This window comes from Drosophila navojoa, chromosome X (genome assembly GCF_054131105.1).
Source record: "Drosophila navojoa isolate 15081-1374.11 chromosome X, UAZ_NAV_1.0, whole genome shotgun sequence".
Classification (NCBI taxonomy): domain Eukaryota; kingdom Metazoa; phylum Arthropoda; class Insecta; order Diptera; family Drosophilidae; genus Drosophila; species Drosophila navojoa.
Genome location: NC_142895.1, coordinates 25,207,209 through 25,226,568, shown reverse-complemented (window position 1 = coordinate 25,226,568; position 19,360 = coordinate 25,207,209). Strand labels below are relative to the sequence as shown.

The 19,360-nt window shown below is 42.6% G+C and overlaps 3 protein-coding genes and 1 long non-coding RNA gene across 6 annotated transcripts; 1 reads left to right on the top strand and 3 right to left on the bottom strand.

Annotated features, from left to right (window-relative positions):
- Positions 1-46: 46 nt before the first annotated feature.
- Positions 47-7,196, top strand: Upf1 (Upf1 RNA helicase). Of its 2 annotated transcripts, none has more exons than XM_089263937.1 (5): positions 47-541; positions 684-924; positions 1,044-1,661; positions 3,370-6,195; positions 6,917-7,196. In XM_089263937.1, exons 2-5 carry the CDS (start codon positions 757-759, stop codon positions 6,956-6,958), a joined length of 3,654 nt encoding a protein of 1,217 aa, XP_089120063.1. In that variant the 5' UTR covers positions 47-541; positions 684-756; the 3' UTR covers positions 6,959-7,196. The 2 variants fall into 2 exon arrangements, with proteins under 2 accessions (XP_089120063.1, XP_089120064.1); XM_089263938.1 differs by lacking the exon at positions 47-541 and having other exon boundaries at positions 601-924; positions 3,370-5,920; positions 5,960-6,195.
- A 712-nt stretch (positions 7,197-7,908) lies between these two features.
- LOC149090748 (uncharacterized) lies at positions 7,909-8,252 on the bottom strand. The gene is made up of 2 exons (XR_016197350.1): positions 8,098-8,252; positions 7,909-8,016 (listed from the first exon to the last, which is right to left on the bottom strand). It is a non-coding gene; the product is annotated as an uncharacterized LOC149090748 (long non-coding RNA).
- Positions 8,253-8,949: 697 nt separating this feature from the next.
- Positions 8,950-16,764, bottom strand: wisp (wispy). Of its 2 annotated transcripts, none has more exons than XR_016197349.1 (9): positions 15,772-16,764; positions 13,218-14,866; positions 12,089-12,593; positions 11,805-12,003; positions 11,342-11,485; positions 10,780-11,089; positions 10,606-10,721; positions 10,116-10,536; positions 8,950-9,367 (listed from the first exon to the last, which is right to left on the bottom strand). XR_016197349.1 is itself a non-coding variant. In XM_089263924.1 (9 exons), exons 1-8 carry the CDS (start codon positions 16,762-16,764, stop codon positions 10,166-10,168), a joined length of 4,287 nt encoding a protein of 1,428 aa, XP_089120050.1. In that variant the 3' UTR covers positions 8,950-9,367; positions 10,120-10,165. The 2 variants fall into 2 exon arrangements, 1 of the variants encoding a protein (XP_089120050.1); XM_089263924.1 differs by having other exon boundaries at positions 10,120-10,536.
- Positions 16,765-17,781: 1,017 nt separating this feature from the next.
- Positions 17,782-19,295, bottom strand: sicily (NADH dehydrogenase (ubiquinone) complex I, assembly factor 6 homolog sicily). The gene is made up of 4 exons (XM_018110227.3): positions 18,850-19,295; positions 18,671-18,785; positions 17,990-18,615; positions 17,782-17,920 (listed from the first exon to the last, which is right to left on the bottom strand). Exons 1-4 carry the CDS (start codon positions 19,104-19,106, stop codon positions 17,839-17,841), a joined length of 1,080 nt encoding a protein of 359 aa, XP_017965716.1. The 5' UTR covers positions 19,107-19,295; the 3' UTR covers positions 17,782-17,838.
- Positions 19,296-19,360: the final 65 nt, after the last annotated feature.

Here is a 19,360-nt window from a genome sequence, read left to right as displayed (position 1 = left end):
ACACGACACGAACACACAAACTCAAATGCGCACACATGTAAACAACACTGAACAACTTGCTATTTCACAAGGCGAGAGAATCGCGCGCGACTGTCAATATAATTGTAGTATGCTGGTATTTTTTATATATTTTTTTGTCATAAAATCCTAATCGAACATATGTAGTTGACAAATGGCTAAGCAGTGAACTAGTAGGCGCTGCAACAATAACAGACAAGCAACTAAATGTTGTAAGTTGCAAGGCTTGGAATTTTTTGTTAGCTTTTTTTTTTTGTTTTTGATCAAGTGTCAGTCTTCATTGAGATTCCGTCAGGAGAGCAACGTGCTAAATAAAACTATTGTATTCTACCATCGACGGAAGTAGTTTCACGCGCAAAAACAAAAAGTGCTACAATAGACATTGCATATTTAGTGAATGTGCTTCAACTGTGACAACGTACACAGTAAGCTACAAGCATTTTACCAGCAACTTGAAGCACGCGACAAGAAGGAACAAGTCTAATAATTTCCCATCGACATTTTTAGCAAAGCGGAAGGCGAGGTGAGTGCAGCAGAAAAAATAGCGAAAAGAACTAGAGGAAGAACCAAAAAATAATGCACAACAGTTAAACAGAAAAATAAGTCGGTGTTACCAAAACTGAATAACAATAAAAGACTTGCGATTGCACATTCATTTGTAACAGTACTTAGTAGCGGCAACTGCATTAACACCACAAACAAACCAAAAAGCAAACAAACAAACAAATACTTTCGACGATGAGCGTGGACACGTATGCGCCGAGCTCGACGCTCTCCTTCCTGGACATGGATGACAATGAGCTTTTGCGTGGCGCCGATACGCAGCCGACACAGTATGATTATCGTGACTTTACCATGCCGTCCACATCGCAGAGCCAGACCCAGGCCGATCAGCTGGATTTGCAGGTGAGCAGCCAGGCCACGTGTGTTTGTATACGTGTGTGTGCGCGCGTGTATGCATGTGTATACACATACATATGAAATGCTATGAAATTTGGTCAACATTTTGTAAATGTCAATTTCAGTCGCGCCGCGTAAGTGTGCAAAATAATGATATTCATCCACGATTGGCCTCTATCACCAACGATTTGGCCGACTTGCAATTCGAAGAGGAGGACGATGAGAACGGCGTCGGTGGCAATTCGGCATATGTCAAGGAGCTACCGCCACATGCCTGTAAATATTGTGGCATTCACGATCCAGCCACCGTGGTCATGTGCAACAATTGCAAGAAGTGGTTCTGCAACGGACGTGGCAGCACATCTGGCTCGCATATTATCAATCATCTCGTGCGTGCCAAACATCGTGAGGTGACCCTGCACGGCGACGGACCACTGGGCGAGACCATACTGGAGTGCTATTCCTGCGGTGTACGCAATGTATTTGTCTTGGGCTTCATACCCGCCAAGGCGGATTCGGTGGTGGTGCTGCTGTGCCGTCAGCCGTGCGCCGCACAGAACTCGCTGAAAGACATGAACTGGGATCAGGAGCAGTGGAAGCCACTCATAGCCGATCGCTGCTTTTTGCACTGGCTCGTGAAGCAACCCAGCGAGCAGGGTCAGCTGCGTGCACGTCAAATTTCGGCAGCACAGATTAATAAGCTTGAGGAGCTATGGAAGGACAATATTGAGGCAACTTTCCAGGTGAGCGCCAAACATAAAATTATATGGTTTTGTACCATATAGGCATATCATACGGTGCTTTCTCATGTCATATATATATTTGTCATTTGGGAATATGTGTCGCATAACAATTATTCATATTGATTCCATAAAGATTATTAAACCGATATATATCGATATGTATTAATTGGCTACATCAATAATTTCCAGTGCTGCCAACTTTTTACCAGAATAAAAAGCTGTTTTTAGATGGAAGAAACGGAAAAAAAAGCTGAAAATTTTTACAAAAAAGCCTAAAAAAAAGCGGTTATTATAGTTTGATTGTTTTTTTTTTTTTTTTTTTTTTTAATTTACAAGATTTTTAGCATGCTATCTAATTCTTCGCGACTAGCATCGGTTTCAGAATCGTACGACCTGTTAGTACCTATCATGCGAAGATAATTTGAAGGAACTTTGTATTCATAGCAGCATTTGCCCAGTCTTCGCAAACCATATCTGTGTGTTATATTAAATAAAAAAGTAATATATATATCGGTATCATCTTTTCACTCTCAATAAAATATTACCTTATGCTAAGAATACTGTTTATTGTGCTTAGGCTCATTGAGTTCCTTAACTTGGACTTTACCAAGTTAAGCTGGCTAAATACGCGTTCCACCTCCGCGTTGGACCATGGTAATGAAAACATTTGCAGGGCAACAGCTGCCAAGTCAAGGAATCGGCGGTTGCCGCCAGAATCCTTGTAATTGGAGACTTCATTCCAAAATTCGGAGCTGTCATTAACGTTTTCCCACTTAACTAGATTAATATCATAGTACTGCCGCTCAATGTCGGCTATTCTGTCTACTTGGAGGTGTTCCAACAATTCTGTAATTACTTTTTTTTTAGTTGACACAATTTTATCAACGGAAAAAACGTCAATGTTTTTTAAGATTTTAAAATTGTCGGGGAGACTGCAGATAAAATCAAAATTATTTAACGGTCGGTAGAAGAATCTGAAAAATTGGTTACCTCTGCTTTAGCTGCTTGATAAGTTCAATAACAAAAGAAGAGCAGCGAGCACGAATTTCTTGTTCGAGGCCTGCATCGATATTTAAAGACTTGATTTTCTTTTCAAAATCATACCCTTTGTACATATCGGATTCTACATGCTCTTTTCTTACAAGTGGCAACCGCCATGTTAACCATGGTGCGCGCAGAGGTTTGTGCAAGACTTAGCTTAAGTGTGTGTTAGTGCTACATATCCGAACGATATACATATTAGGCTAAGGCAATTAGCATTCGATATATACAAAAAATATATACAATATTTAATACAAAGTACATGTTTTCAGTATTAAAAAAAATCGAAGTATTAAAAAAAATCGAAAAAAGCCTAATTCATTTTCAAAAAAAGCCAGAATTCCCGCTTCCCGCAATTCTTAAATATTTCCCGCAATTTGTCTTCGGAAAAAGCCAGATTTGACGGGAAAAAAGCTGAATTGGCAGCAGTGATAATTTCCACTAGATGACTAATTCTTTTGTCTATTTCAAAAATAATAATGCAACCCGAATATATGAACATATTTAGACTTGATTTAAAACGCCTTGGTATTTTTTCTTATTAATTTTCTAATGGCTAAGTATCGATATACTCTTCGTTTCATTTTGTGCGTTTGCTTGATTAATTTTTGGTATTTTACCCATTAGATATCGATATATACAATACAATAATACGGTATAATTGCAGGATTTGGAAAAACCCGGCATTGACTCGGAGCCGGCTCATGTTCTGCTGCGCTATGAGGATGGCTATCAATACGAGAAAACCTTTGGGCCGTTGGTTCGTCTCGAAGCTGACTATGACAAGAAGCTGAAGGAGTCTGCGACACAGGAGAATATCGAGGTGCGCTGGGATGTGGGCTTGAACAAGAAGACCATCGCTTATTTTACGCTTGCCAAAACCGATTCGGATATGAAGCTTATGCATGGCGATGAGCTGCGTCTACGCTACGTGGGAGAGCTATATAATCCGTGGAGCGAGATTGGTCATGTCATTAAGGTGCCCGATAACTTTGGCGACGATGTTGGCTTGGAACTTAAGTGCTCGTCGAATGCCCCGGTCAAGTGCACCAGTAACTTTAGCGTGGACTTCATCTGGAAGTGTACCTCATTCGATCGCATGACTCGGGCTCTTCGAAACTTTGCGGTGGATCGTAATTCGGTATCGAATTATATATACTCTCGCCTGCTGGGCCATGGACGCGCCGATGGCACTGATGAGGTGCTATTTCGTGGGCCACAGCCCAAGCTGTATAGTGCTCCCCACTTGCCGGACCTCAATCGTTCACAGGTGTATGCCGTGAAGCACGCCTTGCAACGCCCACTCAGTCTTATCCAAGGACCGCCAGGTACGGGCAAAACTGTCACTTCGGCCACAATCGTCTATCAGCTGGTGAAGCAACACGGCGGCACGGTTCTGGTTTGCGCGCCTAGCAACACTGCTGTGGACCAGTTGACCGAAAAGATCCATCGTACCAATCTGAAGGTGGTGCGCGTCTGTGCCAAGAGCCGTGAGGCGATCGACAGTCCGGTGAGCTTTTTAGCCCTTCACAATCAAATCCGGAACATGGAAACCAATTCGGAACTGAAGAAGCTTCAACAGCTCAAAGACGAAACTGGCGAGCTGAGCTCAGCGGATGAGAAACGCTATCGCAGCCTGAAACGTGGCGCCGAGAACCAACTACTCGAGGCGGCCGATGTCATCTGTTGCACCTGCGTGGGTGCCGGAGATACGCGCCTGTCGCGCATTAAATTCACATCGATACTGATTGACGAATCGATGCAGTCGACGGAGCCGGAGTGCATGGTGCCCGTTGTGCTGGGCGCAAAGCAATTGATTCTAGTCGGCGATCACTGCCAGCTGGGTCCGGTGGTCATGTGCAAGAAGGCGGCACGCGCCGGTCTCTCCCAGAGTCTGTTCGAGCGCCTGGTGGTGCTGGGAATACGCCCGTTCCGCTTGGAGGTACAATATCGCATGCATCCGGAGCTGTCACAGTTTCCGTCCAACTTCTTCTATGAGGGTTCGCTGCAGAACGGTGTCTGTGCGGAGGATCGCCGCCTCAAACTGGACTTCCCATGGCCGCAACCGGAGCGTCCGATGTTCTTTTTAGTTACGCAGGGCCAGGAGGAAATCGCTGGCTCGGGCACATCTTTTCTCAATCGCACCGAAGCGGCCAACGTGGAGAAAATCACAACACGCTTCCTCAAGGCGGGCGTCAAGCCCGAGCAAATCGGAATCATTACGCCCTATGAGGGACAGCGAGCCTATTTGGTCCAGTATATGCAGTACCAGGGCAGCTTGCATTCGCGCCTCTACCAGGAGATTGAGATAGCCAGCGTGGATGCGTTCCAGGGTCGCGAGAAGGACATCATCATCATGTCCTGCGTGCGCTCGAATGAACGCCAGGGCATTGGCTTCCTCAACGATCCACGTCGCCTCAATGTGGCCTTAACTCGTGCCAAGTACGGCATCATCATCGTGGGCAATCCCAAGGTGTTGGCCAAGCAGCAGCTTTGGAATCATTTGCTCAACTTCTACAAGGATCGCAAGGTGCTAGTTGAGGGCTCATTGAACAATCTGAAGGAGTCGCTCATCCACTTCCAGAAGCCCAAGAAGCTGGTGAACAACATGAACATCGGCGCCCATTTCATGTCCACCATGATGGCCGATGCCAAGGAGGTGCTGGTGCCCGGCTCCATATATGAGCGCACCAGCGGCTACGGTCGCCAGATGGCAGGCAACTCCAATCAGAATCTGAATGGCGGAAATTATGCTGCCAATTCCTATGGGTCTCTTGGCGGCGGAGTTGGCGCCGCTGGTGCTGCCGGTGGCAACATGTCAAATGCGGTCTATGGCGCCGGCAACGGGTCCGCTGGCGGCAACAATAACTATGGCACCGCTGGTGGCGTCGGCATCGGTGGCGCATCTGGAAACGCGTCCAATTGGCCAACTGCCCACTTGCATGACTCCATTGGGTACATATCGAATGATCACGGGGTCGCTGCACTGGGCAACATGCCTGTGCCGGTGGGCATGTTCATGAACATGAGCAACCTGCCGCCGCGTTTCTACAATCACCATCAGCAGGCCATAATGGCGGCGAAGCAGAATCGCGCCATGCAGAGCCAGTCCGGGTTTGCAGCTCCGATTGTCACTGGCAAGAAGAACAGCAAATTGTCTAAAGGACCGCGCAACAGCAATGCAAACTCGATCCAGTCTGGAATTGGAGCTGGTGCTGGTGGAGTCGGTGGCAATATTACGGGTGCAGCTCGTGCAGGCGGTGGAGCGGCTTTAATGTCGTCCACAACCACTATGCCAACAACAACCACAGAGATCACAGCGGCCACATCATCGATGGGATCGACACCATTCAGCCAACAGCCGTCGGCCATGTCGCTGCAGATGACACAGCCGAGCGGATTCGCCTTGTCACAGCAGCCGGAGCTCTCGCAGGACTTTGGCCACATTTCTCAAATGGATGGACTGCTCTCACAGGATGTCTCCTTCAATGTGGTAAGTTCTTACAGAATCAATCGCAAGCATAAACGATCAACCATCCAATCAACGGTGCGCAAGATATGCTAGAGTCCCCAAATCAAGATATTGGCGAATGGAATATATGTTATATATTTACCATGTATCTTGTATAAATAATATAAGTTAAATCACCAACAAGTTATTCTTGTCATTAAGCTCGATTCATAATGCTCCATTTATGTAAGTCTAAACATAACTCATCTTCAGTCTAACGAATAACTGTATCTTAAATTTAACTCTATAGCTGAAATGCGAGAAATGATCGGAATTGATTCGATTCGCTATGCTCATCTTATTATTATTAATATAAGTATGCATATTACTATTCCAATCTAACAAATGGGAGATTGATGTGTCGTTATTCGTTATATTTTTATAATATTATAAATTACTTATAATTGGAATAGATTATTATCGAGTCAATATATACATTATTTCTAGAGTTCCAAGAGTTAACGAGTTAAGTTAGCCTTCTGATTCTTGGCCTGAAAAGTTGTATATGTATGTCGCTGCGTATTAATAAGTATTTTTTATCTATTTCTCACTATTTAATACTAAATTATTTTAGAATCAAAACAGTTTCATTCGAAACGTAATTGATTTGCTTAAGCTAGAATCTAACGCGTAATTCCATTCGATAGGATTTTAAGCTAATGATTCTTACATCTCTCTCATTCTCTTCCTCTTCATGTTATAGTCGGGCGAACGCAGTTTGAATCAATTCTCGCAACCTTACTGAGATGCTCGAGGAGGTGCGCACAATTGCAATAACCAATTACAACAACAAATACAGCAAACCAAAACAACAAACAAATTGTAAGAACTTGAAGCCATTATGCAGCAGCAGCAGCAGCAGCAGCGGCGGCGGCGACTGCATTGGCAGCGACAGCAAGAGCGACAGCAGCGGCGGCGATAGCAGCAGCAACAGCAGCAGTTAGAACGCGGCGAAAAAAAAAATATAAAAAAAAGAAAAACAACAGAGACAGCGACTGGCGACAACAGCAGCAATAACAACTTGAATGCAAGCATCAGAAAGTAAGACAGAGATGCAAATAAAGGTATCATGGAAACAGCAGCAGCAAGGCAAAATAGGCTATGAAAGACTTAACTCGGCCACACAAAAGAGAACAGGCGCTAGCCAAGCAGCATAGAACAAGCGCGAGAGAGACAAGCATAGAGTGAAGAAAGGCAGCAACAATGACAGAGACACACTAACACACATAAGCATACAGGCATATGCCCTAAAAATGTAGGTGGACAAACTTTGCGCATAAGCTGTCTCTCCTCTCTCTCTCTCTCTCTGTTACTTAACAGTTCAGCCTTGTCGTCTGATCCTAGCTGGCAAGTGGGCAAAGGAATCGGCAGCCACACTGCGCGATATGCGGGCTGCGCCAGCAGATGCAATCGTCGTTGTAGATGACAACGTCGCGGCGCATTGTTACTTTTTTCTTAAAAAAAAATAAAATAAATAAAAAAAAACTAAAAAATAGCAAATGGAAAGATCTGAAAGTAACAAACGAAAATAGAGAAGTGCAATGCGCGGATTAAGGCCGCTTCAGTATGCCCAACAAGTTACTTTCCACCGGCCCACAGACAGCAGATTTTTGTCTTCTCTGTTTTGTGTTTTTGTCTGGCCTATGTCGATTTTTGGAACTTTCCATTGTTAAAATCAACCTTTTTGCCACACTGTTGTTTATTTCCAGCACGTTTTTGTTAATTGTATGCGAGTGCCATTTGTTTCTGTTTTTCGAAAATCAAAAGCAAAAAAAAAGATCCAATTTCGCACACACACAAACACTTACACATAAACATTCAAACACATTCAAACTCATATATACACACAAACACATACCAACATAATCACTTGCACACACACACAAACATTACACATACACTCTTACACGCATATGTATTTTCAAGCCTTTGTGATAACCTTGTGGCGCCCTCTAATGGCAGGAGAGGCGATCAAATGAGATCTTTTCGATATTCAAATTGCTTGGAAATCTCTTATTGTAGTCGAAAACATTATTCAAACACCCAATTTTATAATATTGTTTTATTCAAACAATTCTAGAATTTGTTATTTAAAAAATAGAAATATATATATATATATATATACTGAACATACATGTATATTTATATATAAAAATTTATTTATCTTGATTTGAAAAAAAAAGTGGCGTCCTATGGCGGCGATCAGCCAAAACGCTATACCCATATTTTTAACGGTTTGGAAAACGATTTTAATTTGAATTCAGAAGATGATCGATTATATTTAATTGTGATGGCCACAAAAAAAAAAAAAAAAAAAAAAACATTTGCAATGAGTTGTATTTGATCCCTTCGTTCCAACACATCCACAATACAATCAAACAAAATAGAAAAACAAGATGAATTCAATTATTGTAAAGATAGTGCTTATTTCCACATACGTAAAAATTGTGATTATTTCCCAACCCGATTTCAAAAAGAATAAAAACAGTTTCTGAATAAAGAATTTCATTTAATTTTGCAAAACGGATGAAAAATTTTAAACGAAAGTTGCATTTTTAATTTTTTTGTTATTGTTTTTTTGTTTTTTATAGATTTTTTTTTTTTTTAATTTCTGCAGCTCTTTCGCATAACATAATTTACATTTCATGATTGCTTTTTCTTTCTTGGTTTACGACAGTTTTTCCTAAGAGGTTTATCAATGCATGCCAATGGGAAATCGGGAAAATTAAATTTGAATTTTATTGGCATGCTTACAATAATAATTTGTGACGTGAAGCGATCAGAGAAAAAAAACTTACAATAATTACATTGACGGGGCTACGATTGGATATAATTTAAATAGCGAACAACATGGACAAAGGTGATATAAATATAGAGAGATGAGTGCCACGGATATCCAAGCTCAGCTTGAATTACTGAGCTTGGATTTACATAATGCACTTTGAAAATCTTGAAGCCAATAGCTTTTACAATATTTTAATTTAATATATACGATTTTTTTTTACTAAATATATAATTTTATTATTATTTTTTTATTTTAGTTTGCTGCGTTTACTTATGTTGGTGTTGATCTTTTTTTTTAAATTATTTCTTGCAGCGCAAATACTTAATTGTGTGTGTGTGGGGGTGTGTGAGGGTGTATGTGTGTGTGAGTCTGTAAAAAATGCATTTACATATATATATGATCATTGACAGATTTCTTAAGGTTTCATTCGTTTTCTAAGATTCTTCTCATGCTTTTTGTCAGACTTTGTTAGATGTGCATAGTTAATATATAAGGTATATATACATCGTGATGTTTTCTAAGCTTCTAAATTTTGTCGAGATTGCCTGCTAGGGCTATTATCATATCCTATTTCTATTTCATTTCCCTTGGCGAAAGAGAGACAGCAATAGTTACTGAATGTAGCCTCAAATGTTGCTGAATGTGAACGAGACGGCTACTTCTACAGACTGTCAATGGATGAGAAAGAGACGACTAGAAGTTGTCATGCATCAATGTGAAAGAGATGCAGACAGGAAACTCGTTATTTGCAGCAGTTAAAAAAATATAAATTTGAAATGGAAGATGATCACATTGACACAAACTCGATATATCTGTATATATATAAATACCTTAAACTATGCACATGTAAATTCGAACAATATTACTAGAATAACAGCTCTTCTGTCTATATAAGTTTTACATGGATTTTCTATCACCATATATGTACACCATATGTATGTATCACAGGTAGTTCAATTACATTTAGCTCTAAGCAATATGAACCTTAGTTTGACTTTTGTACTACATATTTTTCAGTCTATGAATTGCTTATCATTATTTTTCTCTCTCTCTCTTTTAAAGTCTTGCTTATGCGCTAGCCTAAGACTGTTTAGCTTCAAGCTCTAGCAGCTGCAACTGACCTGTGGGTAGGGAAGTGCCTGGACGCAAATCTTCCATAGATGGCAATCAGACAAGGTGTGCGGGGGGCGGCGCAAAGGCTACGCCAGGGTTGCGTGGGTGCAGCAGCTGATGTGCCTGATGGCTGACTGGGTGGGTGTGTGTGTGGGTATGTGTGTGGGTGGGTGGATGGTTGTGTGGATGAGTGTGGGAGTGGATGTGACAGTGGATTTGGGTAGGTGGGGTTTGGTGGTGCAGCAGCGCCTGCGGATTCATGGCCGTGATACGTTGATGGTGCTGACAATGAATGGGCGTGAATATGGACGCCAGATCTAGCGTGTGCTCCAGCCGGCGTGCTGAGGCCACAAAGACTGTCTTGACGCGCTCGAATGTGGCTTGGTCGTACACCGATCGTGCCGTATTGGACAGATCGAAGGGCTCTGGCAGGAAGACGATGAACATGATGTCAAAGATGGCTGAGAGACGAATGAAGTAGAGATGTGGCATACCCTCAATATTCAGCTCCTTCCACTGATGTATATCGTTCTTGGGGCTCTTGGCCAGCCGGCAGGCGGTCACCGGTAAAACGCCGCCGGTGCGTATGGATATAGCGTTGTTCCGATAGCTGCAAATACACGTACATAGAGACATACATATATCGGTATATTTCGTACAGCACTCACTCAAAGCTGCTGTAGTACTTGAAGAAGCCGAGCAGATGCTCGCCGAGAGTTTGGGTATTGTGCGTCTGATACGGCTCGATCGGCTCTATCAGGTCCAGGTCGAGGCAATCCTGCTGCCCCAAGTTGAACTTCTCCGGATACAGGGCTTGCAGGCAGGGCAGCACATGGGGAGTACAGCCGTACTGCAAATAGTGCAGCACCATCAGCACCAGCGAGTAGCTCGACACGGTCATGCGCTTGGCATCGTTGATGTCGTGATATTGAGCCCACAGCTTGACTATAACCACCAGCGGACGAGTGCGCCAATCCACTGTGCAGGCATCAGGGAGAGAATAATACATATATAGCTAATTGTATATATGTAGTAGAATCCGATTATAATGACGCTCAAGGGATCGTCGTTATACCAGGAAGACGTTATAACCGGACACTACTTACTGTATACCATAATATATGTATGTATGTATGTATATCATTGCTCTCTAATATTTATCTCTTATGTTATATACATATATTCAAAGCACTTCAATATGGTGTATATTAGTTTAATCAGATTACTTACACTGCGCATACAATTGCAGTAAATACGTGTTCTTAATGCCCACTGAATTGTTATAGTTGAGATCGACTTCGATGCCATTGATGCGATCTTTAAAGCGAAGTATCGGGACACGCGCTTCAATCAAATTGAAGTCCTGAAAAGCTTCTAAAATCAAACGATTAATCAACATAAAATAACTTTGTTATCTAATGTAAACATATGTATAACTGTTTTCATTCAGTTTGAAGTAGCTAAGCATGCGATCAAATTGATTTTGAAATGCCGTCAATATTCAATAAAAAACACAAAAAACAGAAACGATGCAAATAGGAAAAGAGTTACAAGAGCTTGTAAGGGATTGCAAACAACTTGAAATAAAGAAGAGCTTTAAGGCCTATTCAAATTTCCGTTCATGCAAAGAGTGAGATCAAGTTAATCGCATGCTAAGGCTGACTTAGAGCCAAGGACTAGGCCAGAGACTTGCCCATTTCTTTGAGGACGGCATTGAACAGATTCAGTATCATGAGCGCCTCGGCGCGCAGCTCGTTGTTGTAGTGGTGCTGCTGCTGTTGGTGGGTCTGATGCTCTGGCAGCAGGCACATGTCGATGTCCGACGAGTCCGTTCCGAAGCCGGTAATCGTGGAGCCCACCAGGCAGATGCGATAGCGCGAGAACATCGGCTGCTGGAAGAATAAACATTTTGAAATTTTCTTTCTGCCTATCTCTCTCTCTGCCTCTTTCCTTTTTCTCTGCGCTTCTCTGACTCACGTTTATCCAGATGAACAGATGTCGCCATAGGCGCATCTTGAGCTTGAACTTGGCGTGCGTCTGCTGCGCCCCGCGAAATCGTTTCCAGATGTCCAGCGACAGATTGTCGTACTTGCTGTGGCACAGCAGCTGCTCGGGCTGTATGGTCAGCTCTACGTTACGTGCGTGATCCAAATAGCGATCCGGCGGAATTATCAGCTCGTACCAGGATGCTGGCCAGGACGCGCTGGCTGCACTGCCGCAGCCGCAGTTGGGACCGCAATAGTGCTGATATGGCCCACTGTGATTGGGTGGTGGAGGCGGCGGTGCTGGGGGTGGCGCTGCTCCTGCTGCCGAAGCGGATTGCGCTGGTGGCGGTGGTGGTGGTGGTATGCCAAACGGCAGCATCCCATGCAGGCTATGGGGCGACAACTGCTGTTGACTGGCTGTCGAAATTCCGGGATTCGAGCCAGCCGCCGAGGTGAGCGGCGTTGGCGATACGGACAACAGCTCTGCGGATGTTAGACTGCAGTGTGATTCGAGTGCAAATGGAAATTTCAATTCAAATTAATGGGAATATATACAGTTATCGAGTGGAAGTGTGGAATGTTAAATGGAATGTTAAATGGAATGTTATTGGCAGGCACAAGAAGAAAACATTTCAGAAATGGTCGTTAGACTGTAATCGCTCGATTATCGATTACTACCGTTAGACGGCATAGCTCAGAGCTAACGACTACAAAAAGTTTTCTTATTGGACATAAATAATCGATAGCACATCGATCAATACTGTAATGATAAGAATGTTCATAAAAATGTTCCACTCTGATGTAAGCTTAGTTACAGATGTTAAGCCAATGAAAAGAAATCGATTTGTACTGCGAGACAACAGACATATACAGTAGAATCCGGCTATAACGACTTTGCTTATAGCGTCCGTACGAGTTTACGGCTAATGCGTCTTCTAAGTTTAATGACGGTCCCTTGTGAGTGGTATATACCCTTTATATTATTTAACAGGAAATTCTCAAAATGCAAAGATTTGCATGTACCCTTTTTCTCTACATTCTCTATTTAACCCTATCTATATATCTCACTTATGCTCTATATCTCACTTAAAAGACTGTAGTTATTTACTAGCAACATTTACCGACTGCGATTGCTGCTCCATTGAGACTCGCTGGCCAGCGAGCACGTGGACGAGGCGGGCGAGACGGCGCGATGCGACGGAACGCGATTGTTGGCCGAGCCACTCGAGATGCTGCTCGGACTTGGACCATAGACGGCCGGCGGATAGCAGGGCGAGTTAGCATGGGACCAGGCAGTACCGTTATAACCATCGCCAAAGCTAAAGAAAAGCTGTTGTTGCTGCTGATGGTGTTGCGGTTGTTGCTGTTGTTGCTGCTGCTGTTGTGTTTTGTTGGGGAACAACTGTTGCTGTTGCTGTTGCTGCTGTTGCTGTTGTTGATGCAGCATGAAAGGCAGCGCTGCATAGGTGGGACTGGGCACGTTTAATACGCTGTTTAAATCGACGTTCTTGTTGTTGCTGCCGCTGTTGCTGCTGCTGTTGATGTTGATGTTGCTGTTGCTGTTGCTGTTGCCCGTACTGCTGGCAGCGGCCGCTGTGATGGCCTCGTCCAATTGTGCACAGCTAATCATATTGGTTGGCGTCGTCGCAATAGCATCCGGCGTCAAGGCCACCGGCGACAATATGCCCGGACCAAGCATGGCCAGCTGCAGTGTTGGCGGCGGTTGCAGAAACATGTTATGATTGCTGCCAGCTGCAACAGTTGCTGCTGCAGGTGCAGTCGTTGCTGTTACTGCTGCCGGAGTTTCGGTTGCTTGTGGCTTTAACTGCATATTGTTGCCAGCAGCAGCTGTCGATGTTGCTGTTGCTGTTGCTGCTGCTGTTGCTGTCGCAGGCATTGTTGCTGCCGGCAAATCAACATTCACATAGGTCAGATTATAGAAATTCTGATGCTCGGCGCTTGTGGGCGTATTGCTGCCCGGCATTAGCGAATGATGATAATGATGGTGATGGTGATGATGATGTTGCTGCTGCTGCTGATGATGATGATGCAGCTGATAGTAGCCATTCTTGCCGGCCACATGATTGCCATTGCCAGCAACAGCAACATTCGGTATGCGACGATGATGTGCTCCATTGTAGTTGCTGGCGTTCACAATCTCAATCGATTTCTGACCAGATGTTGTTGGCGTGCAGCTGTTGTTGTTGCCGTAGTGCAGCTTCTTGTTGTTGCGCCGAAAGTGTGTGTTGTGCATGTGATTCTGATGTTGCTGCTGTGCATGATGCGGGTGTTGCTGTTGTTGCTGCTGCTGCTGCTGCGACTGTTGCTGCTGATGATGGTAGTTGTTGTTATTGCTACTATTATTATTATTACTGTTATTGTTGTAGCTGTAGCTGCCATTGCGATAGCGCTGCTGATAAGCGCCCGACTGTTGCTGTTGCTTATGTTGCTGCTGCTGCTGCTGCTGTTGCTGCTGATGATGTTGGTGTTGATGATGCTGCTGCTGCTGCTGTTGGCTGTTGCTGTTGGTGTTGTCCGCATCGGGCAGCAACTCCTTTTGCAGAAATGATGCTATTGTCAGCTGCTTGGGCTGCGAGCAATAATACGGATAATAATGCGGCTGCTGATCAGTTGTTGCTGCTGTCGCTCCTCCGCCCCCTGCTGCTGGTGTTGTCGCAGCAGCAGCTGCTGCTGCTGCAATGGCCAGTTCCGTTTCCTTTTGTGTGGCCAGCGCCGCCTCCAACTGCTGCTGTAGCAAGCGGGTGAAATACTTAAGTGATTGTTAATAGTAAAAGAATACAAATCTGTTTCAAAATATCTTCGGTATACCAAAGATTTCAATATGCTTGCAGTTCTGTTCGATTTATATGCATAGATAGATACACTATGTGAAAATATTAAAATAAATCAAATGCTTTTCTTTTTAAGTCATGTTTGCATTAAATAATTGAAAATATATTATATAAATTTATATATAGAGCAAATATTTATATCAATCTTGAAGCACTACAAGCATAGAATATATATTTATATATACATATACAAAATTAATGGATTAAAGCAAATAATAGCTCAAATTATTAGCAAAGAAGCGTACTTTAATCGGGCGTATTTGGCTAGGAGATACTTTGAACTCTATGACTCCAAACATTCTACGCAAATTTAGAGCCTTATACTGATATCTACAATTCCGTTTTTTTCTAGTCGACATACGTTTTTAATTAATCTGTGAGAATGGGGAACAGCCATTCAAAAACTACGTATCCACCACAAATTTTAAATTTCTAGCCGTTAGGATATTCCAACGAACCATTTGAACTAATTCCAACTATCGATTATTATCGTAGGTAATGTAATGAGCTGAATTATCGAAGTATTCAAATATACGATTAGCATTTCAAGTCTCTAGCTGACGTATAGGCAGAATCTAGCCATATATTGGCTCAACTTGTTGCCCTGCGCAGAACTATAGGTACTTTATAGGGTCTGCCAGGCCGTCATTTACCTCTTACATTTTCACATGACCGTTAGACACCACGTGGCCATGATCAATGTGTTCAGGTATTTAAAACAAATTCTGTTTAATATTTGACTATTTTGTGCTTCTTCCTATAATTTGCAATATATATTATATATCAATATTTACTCTAGAGCTTATCTTAACAGTTAGCTCACTTCCTTCTGCTGCAGCGTCGGTTGCTGTGGATAGCTCGTCTTCCAGAAGCACAGCGGCTGTTGCTTAGATCTTTGCGTCGCCTTGTTGCTGTTGTCCGATTGTTGGGGCAATGCGTTAACTATTGCTGTTGCTGCTGCTGCTGCTTCTGCTGCTGCTGTTGCTCCTGGCTGTTGCTTTGCAGCTTTTGTTGTTGCTGTTTCAGTTGGTGTTGATAATGTTGCTTGCGGCTGCTGTCGCTGCTCATCATCATTTGGGTTACTGTTGCTGTTACTGTTCGTTGTTGATGAGTTTGAGGACTCGGAACAGTTGTGATAAAATGTAGATGATGTGCTCGATTCAGCTGACGATGAGAGGGAGTTGCGTTTCTTGATGTTGCCGTTGTTTGATTTTGTTTGCAACTTTGTGACAGCATTGTTGTTATTGTTGTTGTTGCTGTTATTGTTGTTGTCGCTGTCGTTGTGGTTCTTGCAGACGTTCTCTTCAATTAGGTTTTGATTTTTCATTACATTATTATTATTGTTGTTGTTGTTATTATTGTTTGAGAGCTTTGCGGCTGCTGTTGTTGCTTGTTGTTGCTGCTGCTGTTGATTGCAGTTGTAATTGTTATTGCCGAAGTATTTCTTGCGTGAAAAATTGTGCATGTTGCTGTTGTTGTTGTAGTGCTGCTGCTGTTGCTGTTGCTGCTGTGACTGCTGCTGTTGCTGGCGCTTGGCATGTTTGTTGTCCGCATTGCTGCTGCCGCTATTGTTGCTGTTGTTGCCGCTGCTACTGTTGTACTTGGTCTGCCGCAGCATATTGTTGGCCTTGTTGTTGTATTTGTTGTACTTGACTTGAGCGCCACAGCGATATTCACGCTGCTGTTGTTGCTGCTGCTGTTGGTGTTGTTGCGCCGGTGTTGTGGGTGTTGATCCTGTCGCAGCAATCGCTTCCGCTGCGCTGGCAACAGCAACATTTGTGGCAAAGATTTTCATTTCTGCTCGGCTCGCATACATAGAAGGAATCCTAAGTATAACTTTTGTCGACTGCACTTGGAGTTTTGTGTATAAAAAATGACTCAAGGCAAATGTCGCTTACTTTTAAAGTAAAACTAATTTAATTTAATTAAATTTTTTTTAAAACTTTTTTTTTTGAGAATTTTTTTTTATTTGTTTTTTTATTTTATTTATTTTTTTAGATTTTTATTTTTGATTATATTCTTTTTTATATTGTATATAATGTATTAGCACGACTTTGGATATAATTTCATGTACTGTACGTCGTTTATATATTTATTCAGTTCATTTTACTCTAGTTAGATTTTCTCTTTTTATCGGTTACTCTGTTCTTATTGGATTTGGACACCACTGTATAAAAGTAACCGTATTTCTTTTTGTATGCATTTGTCTATCCTTCGTTGCTTTGCTTGTGAGCCACCATCAGCTTGAAGCTGAGCTTGTAATGTGTGAGAGAGTGAGAGGGTACAATAAAATTCCGTTAATTTTGTGAAGCACCGCAATAGAGAGAGCGGTAGTTTTTGTATAATGCATTTAGCATGAACTGGAAAAAATGGCGCATATGCAATAAAAGTCAGAGAGCTAAACAAACACACTAAACTTCATAATGTAAATAGTATGATTAGGCACTTACCATAAAATATTTATATTAATACAAACTATATTTTTATATATGTATTTAATTAGCTTGATTCACTTAATCTAAACGGTGCTTTAAATTCGAAGTGCGCCTAGCGCACGGCTCCGTTGGCAAAATTAGCTATAACACACAATGGGTACAGTAATGGAGAACATTAAATTTAAAATTGACACATTTCATATGCTTTATTTTGATACTCCTCTCTTGAACTAAAACCTAAAAAAATCACAACGCGCTACTTTCAAGAAACGGCCAGCAACTATACATCGAAATCTACATAAATTTATCGATATATGTACATATGTACATATATTGAGCACTAGTGTTGGTTATCCACTTTGTTATCAATCGTTTAGTAACATTTTCAAACAATTCAATTTTATGTAACTGCCTTTAATAATAAACAACTTTCAACATTTCGTAAACTAATTAGCTTAATATTTGTTAAATATCGTCTTCCAGAAGAGGCGTGCAGGCAACAAGGAGTCCCGTTTTACGCAGCTAGGATGCGTTAGCCTTAAAATAAATCGAATTTTGAAATTATTAACATACACAAACCAAAAATTGATTCTCCTTTACACTTACAGAAAGTGGGCACGACGTAGACGCTCCAGGTAGCCATCAGTTGCAACGGCGGGCAGGAAAATTTTTCGCACTAGTCGTGGCATTTGTGGGAGCAACTGGCGCGTTAGTTTCAAATGTGTGTTGGCCAAACTGGCCACCTCGAAGATACACTCCTCGACGCCCTTGTCCTCTCGATCGCTCCGCAAAATGCGTTCCTGACTGACACCATGGCGAACGAGCACTTCGAGCGGCACGGACACTGCTTGCTGTCGTCCAGCATGGGGTATGGCACGCAATAGCATGGTTATGCCTTGTGCCTTGCCCAAGTGAGAGGCGGCATGATCCACCTGCATGTCCTGAACACCGCTCAGTTGCACCAGCAGATGTAGCAGTGAAGCGCAGGTCTGGTCCGCATAATCCTCTAGATCGCGCATCGTCTCAAACGCCTGATTGGGCGGTCGTTCACGTGCGGTAACCATCCGCCGTAGATATAGCTTATTAAGCTTGGAGCTACCTACGGTGCGTTTTAGTTCACGCAGCACAGGCTGATCCTTTACATAAGATTTGCTGGCATCTGTCTCGAAGCACTTGTCTATAGAGTCATACCAAAACTTTAAGCGCATTTTGGCTATTTGTGGCTCGGTGACCTGAAAGTAGCTTATCATGTTAATTGCACATTTAATAATTTTTTTTATCACCTACCTGAGCACCCACGGACCGGGAGACCTCCACATTGAAAGCGCGCAATGCAAACGCTGAGGGGCGCAACTCTTTTGGTAGCAGCAAAGTGCTCAAATAGTTCTCATAATCGTATTTTCTGTGAAGCATAAAGTAACACTCAATAAAAAGTATGTCACAGATGCAGATGTAGATGAACTTACTCCACAAGGCCCATGCAATATTTAGCACCAAATTTGTCTTCTCTGCTGATAGTATTAGTTGCTTGCTGGTGTGGCTTTCGGGGCTCCTTTTGTGTCCGATGCACGGCGTCTCCAGATGTACTGCTGCTACCCACATGTCTGGTCACAATTTGGGAGACAAATAATATTTGTCCATTGGTATTTTGTAACAGGCGCCGCATTTGTTTTTTATTTTCACTAAACAGAGCTGCTCCCCACTTTGCAGAGCAGCTCCTCATTGTCGTACTGCAACACTTGAATATTTTCGATAACTGCGATAGCTGAATGCTAATTGGAGTTCATTCCAAATGGGAATAATCAGTTAATCGAAGGTAACAAAACCAGGTATCTGGTTTTGGAACTGATATATGAAATTTAGCATTTGAAAACTCAGTGACACTGTACTCATATGGACTACTTGCTTTTCTGTATAAATAGTTTACTGTCAAAAATGCAACACATTTATATTAGGTACTCTAAATGTAAGAAAATG

Coding starts and splice junctions, on each gene's coding strand:
- sicily (XM_018110227.3), bottom strand. CDS start 19,106: ATGAGGAGCTGCTCTGCAAAGTGGGGAGCAGCTCTGTTTAGTGAAAAT. Junction 18,616..18,670: donor CCCGGTCCGTGGGTGCTCAG/GTAGGTGATAAA, acceptor AGCTACTTTCAG/GTCACCGAGCCACAAATAGC. Junction 17,921..17,989: donor CTACGTCGTGCCCACTTTCT/GTAAGTGTAAAG, acceptor ATTTATTTTAAG/GCTAACGCATCCTAGCTGCG.
- Upf1 (XM_089263937.1), top strand. CDS start 757: ATGAGCGTGGACACGTATGCGCCGAGCTCGACGCTCTCCTTCCTGGAC. Junction 1,662..3,369: donor ATATTGAGGCAACTTTCCAG/GTGAGCGCCAAA, acceptor GTATAATTGCAG/GATTTGGAAAAACCCGGCAT. Junction 6,196..6,916: donor AGGATGTCTCCTTCAATGTG/GTAAGTTCTTAC, acceptor TTCATGTTATAG/TCGGGCGAACGCAGTTTGAA.
- wisp (XM_089263924.1), bottom strand. CDS start 16,764: ATGTATGCGAGCCGAGCAGAAATGAAAATCTTTGCCACAAATGTTGCT. Junction 12,004..12,088: donor ATCTGTTCATCTGGATAAAC/GTGAGTCAGAGA, acceptor TTATTCTTCCAG/CAGCCGATGTTCTCGCGCTA. Junction 10,537..10,605: donor GAAGGAGCTGAATATTGAGG/GTATGCCACATC, acceptor TCTTCCTGCCAG/AGCCCTTCGATCTGTCCAAT.